This window comes from Lupinus angustifolius, chromosome LG16 (assembly GCF_001865875.1).
Source record: "Lupinus angustifolius cultivar Tanjil chromosome LG16, LupAngTanjil_v1.0, whole genome shotgun sequence".
NCBI classification, from domain to species: domain Eukaryota; kingdom Viridiplantae; phylum Streptophyta; class Magnoliopsida; order Fabales; family Fabaceae; genus Lupinus; species Lupinus angustifolius.
The window spans coordinates 11,654,220-11,667,054 of NC_032024.1; the positions used below are offsets into that span (position 1 = coordinate 11,654,220).

Sequence of the window (12,835 nt, forward strand, 5' to 3'; positions counted from 1 at the left end):
CAAGCACATCCGACGAGGAGGAGTCTACAAAACTATGCTTAATGGCAAAAACACAAAAAGCTTGCAGCTCGAGTGGTCAGGATGATACGAATGAGGTATATTATGACACTTCATCTTCTTCTGATGATTCCCCTCCATATGATGAATTTTATAATGCTTATGTTGAATTACATGAGGAATTGAAAAAGCTTGTTAGGATTAATGTAGATAGAAAACGAGTAATCCTATTGCATGAACAACAAATTATTAATATGCAAAAAGAGTTAGATGAACTAAAATTAAAAAAATGAAACTCCTAATTTAATCTACTCTTGCAACTCATGTGATTTCTGTAAAAATAACTATGTCAACCTTCTGAATGCAATACTTGCGAGACTTTGCAAACTGAGAATTCCAATTTAAAAGAAAAACTCGCAAAGCTCACATACAGTAGATTTAACCTAGACACATTACTTGTTGAATCAACAAATGCTGGTAACCATACAAGAATAAGATATAAACCCCCAACTAATTATAAAGGGCCATATAGGAAACTCGTAGTCCATACTCATAAAAAGTCACATATTCACATACCTACATGTTTCTACTATGTCACTCATAGCCATACCTCCATTGCATATTATATTAGGAAACATGGTGTGCCTAATGGTACTTATATTTGGGTGAAAAGGGGACATAATACATTGGTTACTAACAAAAAGGGACCCAATATCACTTGGGTACCTAAACAAGACAAGTAATCTGTTTTGCAGGTATGCCTTTGATCGCATGGACAACACTAGTATTTGGATAGCGGTTGTTCGAGGCATATAATCGGTGATAGATCTAAATTCCTTGATCTCTCACTTAAATGCAGATGGTACGTCACCTATGGCGAAAACAACCAAGGGATAATACTTGGCATTGGGAAAATTGGCAACACCTCTCAAGTAGTGATCGAGAACGTGCTCTATGTGGAAGGCTTGGAGCACAACCTATTGAGTATCAGCCAATTATATGACAAAGGTAACCAAGTACCCTCCGATTCTGATTGTTGTATTATTCGTGACAATATGTCAAATGATGTTAAGTCTGTTGGTCATCGTATAAAAAATATCTATATTGTTAATTTGGAAGATGACACCTCTCTGTTTTCAAAATGTTTTATAGATAAAGAGAGTGGTGACATATGACTTTGGCATAGGCGCGTTGTGCATATTCATATTAAGCATCTAGACAAATTATCATCTCGCAAATTGGTTGATGGATTACTTAAACTCAATTTCAAATCTAAAGAGACTTGTGACACATGCCAAAGGTGTAAGCAAGTCAAGAACTCATTCGCTACGAAAAATGTGCCACGACAAGTCCCTTGGAGCTTCTCCATATTGACCTGTTTGGACCATCACAAATTATGAGTTTTGGAGGTAGTTAATATGCTTTGGTAATCGTGGATGATTTCTCTAGATTTACGTGGACCTTGTTCCTTTATGCAAAAAGTGACGCTTTCAAATCCTTCAAAAGCCTTGCTAAGCAAATCCAAAACCAACTTGACCTTAAAATAGTCTATATACGTAGTGACCATGGTGGTGAATTTGAAAACCACCTATTCCACAAGTTTTGTAATAAACATAGTATCCTGCACGAATACTCTGCTCCTCGAACTCCTCAGCAAAATGGAGTAGTTGAGAGGAAAAATCACGTATTAGAGGAGTTGGTCAAGACCATGCTTAATGAAAGCAAAGTTCCTAAATACTTTTGGGCCGATGCGGTACATAAGACCTGCTATGTCATGAATCGAGTACTCCTAAGGCCTAACCTTTTAAAAAATCCTTATGAACTATTGAAAGGCCCAAAACCTACTATATCTCATCTTCACGCTCTAGGGTATTCATTGCATAGTAAGGCATTTAGAGTTTTTAATAAATACACCATGCATGTAGAAGAGTCGATCCATGTTCATTTTGATGAATCATCTCCAAATGAGAAGAGAAATGTTTTGTCTAATGATGTTGCAGGTGCTTTGGAAGAAGCATATACTAAGGACTTGGAAAAGGACAAAGATGCTCAGGAGGATCATGAAGTCAGTGAGGATCATTATGACTTGTTGAGGGTGTGGAAAACCAAGAAAGACCATCCACTTGATAAAGTGATAGATGATATTTCTATGGGGGTGGTAACTCGTAACTCTTTGCGCAATTTTTGTAATTTTGTAGCTTTTGTATCGCAAATAGAGCCTAAGATCGTAGATGAGGCCATAGAGGATGAATTTTGGGGTATAGCTATGCAAGAAGAGCTAAACCAGTTTGAACGAAATAATGTGTGGGACGTGGTCCCCAAATCAAAAGATCATCTGATAATTGGCAGCAAATGGGTCTTCAGAAACAAACTTGATGAATATGGCTTAATAATATGAAACAAAGCCTGCCTAGTGGCCAAAGGATACAACCAAGAGGAAGGTATCAATTATGATGAGACATACGCCCTTGTTGTGAGGTTAGAGGCCATTAGGATGCTATTGGCATTTGCATCGATCATGAACTTTAAATTGTTCCAAATGGATGTCAAGAGCGCCTTCTTGAATGGATTCATTGAAGAAGAGGTGTATGTTGAGCAACCACCTGGTTTTGAAAACTATAAATTCTTGAACATGTATATAAACTCAAAACGGGTACTTTATGGTCTAAAACAAGCTCTTTGAGCTTGGTATGATAGGTTGAGTACCTTTCTATTAGAAAAACAGTTCATAAGGGGAAAGGTTGACTCAACGCTCTTTGTCTAAAAATCAGTTAATCATGTTTTATTAGTGCAAATATATGTTGATGATATTATCTTTTGAGCTATTAATGACCTCCTTTGCAAGGGGTTTTCTGATTTTATGCATGCAAAATTTGAAATATCAACGATGGGGGAGCTTACGTTCTTCCTTGGATTACAAATTAATTAAATGAAAAGCAGAATATTTGTTCACAAGTTGAAATATTGCCAAGAGTTACTTCGTAAGTTTGAGATGGAAAAGTGCAAAGAAGAATCTACACCGATGGCATCCTCATGTTACTTAGACAAAGAGGAAAAAGGAAAAGCGGTAGAGGTAACTAAATATCACAGCATGATAGGCTCAATACTATATTTAACTGCGAATCGCCCTGATATAATGTTTAGTGTTTCCATGTGTTCGAGATATCAATCTATTCCTAAAGAATCACACTTTAGTTCAGTTAAACGAATCATGAGATATACTAAGGGAACCCTAAATATGGGATTATGGTATCCTAGGGATGCCTCACTATCCTTGGTAGGATATTCCGATTCTGATTTCGCTGGTTGTAAATTGGATCAGAAAAGCACTAGTGGAACTTGCCACCTCTTAGGCAACTCCTTAGTGTCATGGCACATCAAAAAGCATGCTTGCATTTCTTTATCAACCGCCAAAGTGGAATACATTCTCGTTGGTGTGTGTTGCGCTCAAATCCTTTAGATGAAGCAGTAACTTAGGGATTTTGGTCTCAAGCTAGAAAAAATATCAATTAAATGCGATAATACAAGTGCCATAAACCTATGAAATAATCCCATTTTGCATTCTAGAACCAAACATATAGAAATAAGGCATCATTTCTTGCGTGATCATGTTCAGAAAGGTGATTATATACTTGAATTTGTTGAAACCACTAAACAACTAGCGAATATTTTCACCAAGCCCATTCCACAGGATACATTATTTGTTCTTAGAAGAGAACTTGGAATTCTTGATGAACAATATCTCATTTAGTTTGGTTGATGGTATTGTGTGCCTTTGCATGATAAATATGCTTATCTATGTAATATATGTTGAATGCATGATTCCTTTGTACTTATAAATTGTAGTCATGATTATGTGTTTATGTGCTAGAAGTGTTTAACTTTGTCTAGAATAAATTCTTAGGTTAAATGTCTTAGCATGCCATGCCATTCTAAAAAATGTACTCAAATATGTGATTTTGCTGATAATAATCGATTAACCTATGTCATAATCGATTAACCTATGTCATAATCGATGAAGATGAGTTCTAGTAGCTTAAGCATTTATGTTTTCTAAAACTTAATCAATTAAGTCTTTTATTAATCGATTACTTGGGCTCAATTTTTTCAAAAATTTAAGACTTTAATGCATCTTAATTGATTAACAAGTACCTTAATCGATTAACGTTAGTAACCTATATCAGATTCAGTATACGTGTGATAGAAGGGATCATGGTGACTCCTATTATTCACTAATCCTTCAAGAAACCCGCTTAGCCAAATTCCAAGGGAGAAAGCCAACTTACATTCACTACACGGATATGGCTTGGATGGTAGAGCAAGGCTTTGAGTTTCCTCATGGGTTGGAAGTACAAGGAGTGAATCAGTTTCTTGAGCTTAATGGAAAGGTATACCCTGCTCTTGTTAGGAAATTTGATTCCAATTTTCGATATAAGGATGGAAGTTATTGGTTAATGGTTAAACAGGAAAATTATTTGAGTTGAATGAAAACGAATTTCTGATTGTGGGTGGGTTGTCTAGTGATGGTTACAGATTAGGGGACTGTTCAAATGAGTTATGGAACTCATTTGACGCAACTAGAATGTACAAATCTTGTCTTAGAGGACTGCACTAGTATGTGCAAGGAGAACTAACCAAAGTTGGATCGTTATCGGTGGAAAACCGACTTCTTCTTTACATAGTGGCATATATACTAGTACATAGAAACACAAACCATGCCCGACCAACTATATATGTCCTGAAATTCATGTTTGCTATTCGAGAAAACATTCTGATAAATTGGCCTCAGCAAATTCTTAAGGTGATGTATGGTATCTCAACCTCTTCGTCCAAGTTGGTTGCTTATGGTATTTTCATATCTCAGATTATTGATTATCTAGAAATAGATACTTCAGATATGATGATCATTTCTACAAACTCTCGTGAGCACTTAATTGGTGACAATTTGATCCACAAGATGGGAATATACAAGTATGATAATGCTTGGAAGTACTAGGAAGATCACAACACTATTGTGGATTTAGATATGTCAGATGAAGAAGTTCATACTACTATGGATGAGCAGATTCCTGAGAATCAGGGGGAGGCTGCTGCTATGCCTCTAGGACCGCCTTTCGGGATAGCTCATTTGGATGCTATGGAACAGAGGCTAAATGCTCGTATTGATACACATTATGAGTCTCTGAGAGAAAAAGTGAAAGGTTTAATGAAGAAATTAACCGCTTAGATTTCCTTATCAGGACCAACAACGACATTATGCATCTGCCAGCAAGACAACTTCCTTAACCACCTCAAGAGTAGTTTAGGAGTATCTTAGGATATTATGTTTTGTTGCTTTGTTTCTGTTTTTGGGTCATGTACTTTATCTTTTATTTGAGCATTGCATTTTTTTGTTTGTAATGTTTTTTTAACTCTTATTATGTACTTGTTGCAAATTGCTATTTCATATATTGTTGAGCTCTATTTAATTATGTCGATGGTTTATGGAATATGGTTTTATGAGAATCTTGATCTTATTTTACGTGTATATCATATATGTTTGATTAATATATGTCTTAACTGAATAAATTTGTCATATTAATCATTCCATGCCTGATTGCTTATATACATGATGGGTATGACATATAAATCTTGTCCATATTATGTTTTTAGTCAATTTAATCGATTATAGCAAGATGTTAATCGATTAAATGCAGAAATTTGAGCACTTGTTTAAGCTTCTTAAAATTGTTTAATCGGTTATAGCTCATACTTAATCAATTAAGATCAGTTTATTTTCACAAACTTTTATTTCTCTTCTTACTTTTGACCAGTTATTATCATTTTAATGCCAATGTGGAGCAGCACAACTTTGATATTAACCAACCTTTTGCAAACACTTGTTGATCATCATCAAGCTCATCAAACAAGGATTTAGTGTAGAGTTTGTCATCATCAAAAAGGGGGAGATTTAAAGAGAAAAGAGTCAAGACTTGCACATTTGAAGTAGACCTTGGTTTTGATGAAGACAATGGACATACAAGAAAGCTTGAAGATCTTGCAACAAACAACAAGTCGAAGACTCAAGAGTGATATCTATAGACTTAGGGCTTTGTAACTTTACTTTATTAGAAAGTTTTGTGGTATCTTGATAAGAAATGGCAACCGAAGGTAACTGCAACAATGGATTCGAAAGATTTGGATTCCATGCCACTAGCAACATCATTTGGCAAACTGTAAGAGCACGAGATGGAGTTAGGGAGCTTGATGATGCACAAGGATTCAAATAGGAAGAAGAAAAGCATCTTTCTCAAGGCTACCACTTCACAAGATAAAGAAGATAAAGAGGATGACGATTCTGACTCCGATCTAGACGATGAAACTTTGAATCTCCTGGTTCAAAAATTCGGAAAAATCTTGAAGAAAAGAGGAGGGTTCAAGAGGTTCCAAAATAAGGAAGCGCGAGAATCAACCAAGAAAGATAAGAACCCAAAAGAGCGATTTACTTGCCACGAGTGTGGAAAGGCTCGACATATGAGGCTACAATGTCTGACCTACCTCAAGAAGGTTGAATCCGAGAAGAGCACTCCTCGAGACTTCAAATCAAAGAAAGCTTATATAGTATGGGATGTTCCAGAGGAGGAATCAGCATCAAGCACATCCGACAAGGAGGAGTCTACGAAACTATGCTTAATGGTAAAAACACAAGAAGCTTGCAGCTCGAGTGGTCAGGATGATAAGAATGAGATATATTCTGACACTTCATTTTTTTATGATGATTCCCCTCCATATGATTAATGTTATAATGCTTATGTTGAATTACATGAGGATTTTAAAAAGCTTGCTAGGATTAACGTAGACAGAAAACGGGTAATCTTATTGCATGAACAAAAAATTATTAAGATGCAAAAAGAGTTAGATGAACTAAATTTAAAAATGAAACTCTTGATTTAATCTACTCTTGCAACTCATGTGATTACTCTAAAAATAACATATGTCAACCTGCTGAATGCGATACTCGCGAGACTTTGCAAACTGAGAATTTCAGTTTAAAAGAAAAACTCGCAAAGCTCACATACAGTAGATTTAACCTAGACACATTACTTGCTGAATCAACAAATGTTGTTAACCTATTCAACCCCCTTATAGGTGTGTTTTGACCTGCTGGTACCCAACATGAGGCTTGAAGAGTAGGGAAATAGAATGGATCTCTCTTAGCAGATGAACACCCACCAATTTTAGTGTTTCGATGTCTTTTCATGGTGGTCTTCATTCTAACATGCCTTTGTTCACTCATAGTTCTGGTAAAATGAAGATTTAATTGATTAATGTGGATTAAATCAAGTTAGGGTTTTGGTTTCCAAATTTGAGATATTGGTTTTAAGAGAAATTTGTAGTTGGGGATGGAAGATTTTGAGAAGAGGATGGGAAAACACGAATTTTACAAAAGAAACACTTAATCTTAAGTGATTTTGATGGAAAGACGAAGGGGGCACATATTGGGAATTAGGGTTCTTACTTTTGGAACCCTAAGACTAAAGTAAGATTTGTTATATTTCTGTCACTAATCAATTATATTGTCCGATTAACCGATTATTTGTTATTCAAAAATACATCTCAAAGCTACTATAAGATTTTTAATCGATTAATATTGAGAGGTAATAATTTATAATTCACAAACAATGCCCAGGTAATCAATTAGAACATGGAACAGTCGATTAATCAAGTCACCAATACAATTTTTTGGTTCAATCTTGGTGATGCTAAGGCATGTAAGCTAGACACACACATCCTAAAGTTTTTAGAGCAACGGATCTCAACCACACACAAATAATAAAGGCAGTTAAGCATTATAACATGCATTCCCAACACATATCAACATATAATCACATAGGGAAAAATCCTTGCAATATTTAGACTGATCCATAAAGATTCCGTTGCTTAGTTGTTTGATCTGTAGTCCTATGAGGAACATGAACTCACCCATCGTCGACTTTTCAAACTCTCCCTTCATCAAATTAGAAAAATCCTTGCAAAGAATATCGTTAGTAGCACCAAAAATAATATTGTGAACATAAATTTGTACCAACAATATATCATTACCAGATTTCGGTATAATGAGTGTTGTGTCGATATTACCTCTCTCAAACCTTTTTTTCTAAAAAAAAAGAACTCAAATGCTCATACCAATCCCTCAGAGCTTGTTTTAACCCAAATAGAGCCTTTTTGACTTTAAACACATGGTTTGGAAATTTAAAATTTTCAAAACTTGAGGGTTGGTTGACATACACTTCTTCTTCAATGAAACTATTCAAGGAGGCAATCTTTACATCCATTTGAAAGAGTGTGAAGTTCATTATTGAATCATAGGCCAATAGCATCCTAATGGCTTCCAACCTCACAACTGGGGCGTAGGTTTCGTCATAATCAATGCATTCCTCTTGATTATAACCTTGAGCCACTACTCCCGCTTTGTTTCGAATAATCAAGTCGGATTCATTGAGTTTATTGCAAAAGACCCACTTGGTGCCGATGTTCGGGTGATCCTTTGGCTTAGGGATCAAGTTCCATACATTATTTTGCTCGAATTGGTTTAGCTCTTCTTGCATAGATATACCATGTGTTCGTCTTTGAGGGCCTCAATAATGATTTTAGACTCAATTTGAGAATAAACGCTACGAAATTACAAAAATTACAAAGAGAGTTTCGGGTTACCACTCCCTTAGTAATGTCACATATGACCTTGCCAATTGGATGATCCTTTTTTCATTTTCCAAGCTTTTTGCATGTCATCACCTTCCTGATTCTCATTGAGCTCGATTTGTGCTTCCTTTTCCATTTCAGATTCCTTTGTGTATGCATCCTCTAATGCACCTGAAACATCATCAAATACAACCTTTCTCTTCTCTTTTGGAGAAGATTCGTCAAAGTGAACCTGCATAGACTCTTCTACATTCATTGTATGCTTATTATAGACTCGATAGGCTTTGCTATGTGATGAATAACCTAAGAATATCCCTTCGTTTGCTTTTGAGTCAAATTTTCCCAAATTATCTATTCCATTATTCAATACAAAAAATTTACGCCCAAAAGCATGAAGATGAGATATGTTTGGTTTATGGCCACTTAAAAGTTCATTAGGTGTTTTAGAAAGCGTTGGCCTAACCAATATTCGGTTAATCACGGAGCATGTAGTGTGATCCGCATCAGCCCAGAAATATTTTGGAACATTTCTTTTTTTAACATTGTCCTTGCCAACTCCTCCAAGACTCGACTCTTCCTTTCAACAACTTCATTTTGTTGAGGGGTGCGAGGAGCCCAGAATTGGTGTAAGATACCATTTTTCGCAAAAGTTTTCAAATTGGTAGTTCTCGAACTCACCACCATGATCGTTGTGGATAAACACTATTTTATGATTAAACTGGTTTTAAATTTGTTTATCAAGGTTTTTGAAAGAATTAAATGCGTCGCTTTTTAATGCAAGAAATAGTGTCCAAGTGAAGCTAGAGAAATCATCAACAATAACTAGTGCATAATAGCTAGCTCCAAAACTCATGACCTGTGCAGGTCCAAACAAGTCCATATGAAGAAGCTCCAATGGCCTTGTTGTGGATATCACATTTTTTGAAGAAAATGAGTTTTTAATTTGCTTACACCTTTGACAGGTGTCACATATATCATTAGTTTTGAAATTTAGTTTAGGTAGCCCTATCACAATTTCCTTTGCTGATACTTTTTCTAAATGTTTCAAATGTATATGAGCAACTGTTCTATGCCAAACCCATATATCATTCTCCTTAGAGATTAAACAGATTGAAAATAGAGATGTGATATCATCCAGATTAATCATATATATATATATATATATATATATATATATATATTTTGTTAATCCCATGACCTATAACATTTACTTTATTATCTATGTGATCACGTATAACACAACAATCAGAGTCAAAAGATACATTATTACCTCTATCACAAAGTTGGTTGATACTCAGAAAATTGTGCTCAAGTCGCTCGACATAGAGAACATTGTCAATGATAGTGTGAGAGGCAATTCCACTTTTCCAACTCCAAGTATCTTCTCATGGTTGTTGTCTCCATACGTCACATAGCTTTTTTCCCTTTAAGGATAGATCAAGGAATTTGGATCTATATCCCGTCATATGACTCAAACATCCACTGTCTAAATACCAATGTTGTCCAAGTGTTCGAAGACATACCTACAAAACAGATTTTCTTGATGCTTTCAGGTACCCAATTTATGTTGGGTCTCTTAAGGTCAGTAACCATTGGAACTAGTCCATTCTCAATCCAAACATATTTCCCACTAGGTATCCCATAATTACGAATATAACATGAAGTAGAAGTATGGCCATGAATATCACAATAAAAACATGTAGGCATTTTACTATTATGCATATTTCTATTTTGAGCAACATGTTTTCTAAGTGGTTTCTTATTTTTAGCATGAATGAATCCAATTCCAGCATGATTACCAATGTTTCTTGTGTTTGCAAGTAAATTGTCATGGTTTTGACGGCTAAATGTGAACTTTGTGGGTTTATCTTTTAAAACATAATTTTCAAATGCCAACTTTTCGCAACCTTCACAAATAGAAGTCTCTCATAATTTAGAAGAACAATTACATGAGGCACATGCATAGATAAGATCTAGGGTTTCATTTTCAAGTTTAAGCTCATCAATCAAATTTTTCTTTTCAATTATTTTATTTTCATGCAATAATGTTACTCGTTTAAGATCTACATTTATCCTAGCAAGTTTCTTAAGTTCCTCTTGCAACTCGACAAAAGCAACATGCAGTTCATCGTAATCAGGCATGTTTTCAGAACTATCCGAACATGAACTAGAATAAACGGATTGTACCTCACACGATTCTCCTTGATCTGATAAGTTGGTGGAATCTAGTGTGTGAGCCATAAGACATAGCTTTGCGGTCTCCTCTTCATCTAATGTGCTTGAAGCCGATTCTTCCTCGGGAACATCCCATATGATGTATGCTTTCTTTGACTTGAAGTCCCTCGAGGTGTTCTTCTCACCCTCAATCTTTTTCAGATAGGTTGCGCATTGGAACTTCATATGCCCAACATTTTTGCACTCATAGCAAGTAGAATGTTCTTTGGGGGCCTTGCTTCTATGAGTTGAGTATTTTCCTTCCATTCATTGAAACCTCTTTATCCCTCCTTTTCTTTTCAAGAATTTGTTGAATTCTCCGACTAAGAGGGTCAAGGTCTCATCATCTATCGGAGTCATAGTCTTTGTCGCATTTCTCCTCTTGAGTTTGTGATGTTGAGGCCTTAAGAAAAATTCATTTCTTGCGCTTGTCTAATTCCTTGTGCAAAGTCAAACGCCCTAGCTCCATCTCATGTTCTTGGAGCTTTCCAAAAAGAGTCGCTAACGACATTGATTCAAGATCATTGAACTCCATGATGGTGGTCACTTTTGGCTTCCAGTTCCTGTCAAGACATCTCAACACTTTATTAGTTAGTTCACCTTTGGTAAAAGATTTATCCAATGCAACTAAATAATTAATGATATTAGTAAAGCGCTTTTGCATATTGCTAATGGATTCATTTGGATACATTCTAAACAACTCATATTCATTCGTCAAAGCATTTACCCATGTGCGTTTCACTTTGCTTGTGCCTTCGTGGGTAACTTGTAAAGTGTCCCACATTTTCTTGGAACTATAACATTGAGAAACCCTAAAGAATTTGTTGTAAGATAGTGTTTAAGTGATGATATTTTTTGCTTTTAAATTGTGTTGAACATTTCTTTCCTCATCATCACTCCAAAGGCTCTTTAGTTTTTCTTTAGTTTATCCTTCCACTAAATGGAGTGGAGTGTAGGGTCCATTGACCACAGCCTCCCAAATATCTGTGTCAATGGCCTCGATAAAGATTCTCATTCAAACCTTCTAGTAGGCGTACCTCTCACCACTGAAAACCAAAGGATGGTTGATGGATGCACCATCACGTCCAAAAGGGTTGATAGAACCCATAGTAATATCCCTTGGATCAACTAAGTAGGCGGCAAAGCTAGCACTTTCTTTTCATAAAATCACTTTTTAAAAACGTGTATCAATCTTGCATAAACTATATGTTCTTTCTCTCTTCTCTTTACTTTATCTCTCTTATTTTGGAATTATTATTTGGTAATCTTTCTACGATATTTCCGTTGCATAAACACTTTCAAAACATAGCAGGAAAGTTGACCATTGTCACATACAACTATTTCACCCTCCCACCTCTTAGTTGCCATCTAATACTTACAATACCAGTGTGCCATGGTTGCTTTTTTCATGACATGATGCATTATTTAGTTGAAGTTTTTGTCGATGGGGAGCATATGGGAAACCTATAGAAACTATTCAAAAGATGCCTCCTCCTAAAACAAAGAAAGAAGTTAGAGGTTTCGTGAGTCAGCTGAATTATATCTCCATATTCATATCACAGTTGACAACTACATGCGAGTCCATCTTTAAGCTTCTAAGGAAGAGCCATGCCAATAAGTGGAATGAAGAATATCAAGAAGCTTTTGAGAAAATTAAAGAATACTTGTTGAACCCACATGTGTTAATGCATCTGGTACATGGACGACCATTGATAATGTACTTGAAAATAATGGATGATTCTGTGGGGTGCGCCTAAGCTCAGCATGATGAATCTGGTAAGAAAGAGCAGACTATCTATTACTTGAGTAAGAAGTTCACGGACTATGAAACAAGGTACTCTTTACTTGAGCTCACATGTTGTGCCTTAGTCTAGGCATCGCATCGACTAAGGTAGTACATGTTGAGTCATACTACGTGGCTTGTGTCTAAAATGGACCCATT

At 35.8% G+C, this 12,835-nt stretch overlaps 1 protein-coding gene across 1 annotated transcript; it reads right to left on the reverse strand.

Moving 5' to 3' along the window:
* Positions 8,121 to 11,160, reverse strand: LOC109329314. The gene is made up of 4 exons (XM_019562990.1): positions 10,732 to 11,160; positions 10,577 to 10,586; positions 8,719 to 8,850; positions 8,121 to 8,614 (listed from the first exon to the last, which is right to left on the reverse strand). Exons 1-4 carry the CDS (start codon positions 11,158 to 11,160, stop codon positions 8,121 to 8,123), a joined length of 1,065 nt encoding a protein of 354 aa, XP_019418535.1.

Excerpts from the sequence above, each read along its gene's own strand:
- LOC109329314 (XM_019562990.1), bottom strand. The coding sequence starts at position 11,160 with ATGGAAGGAAAATACTCAACTCATAGAAGCAAGGCCCCCAAAGAACAT. Across the intron at positions 8,615-8,718 it reads AGGATCATCCAATTGGCAAG|GCCCTCAAAGACGAACACAT; the intron begins GTCATATGTGAC and ends ATCATTATTGAG.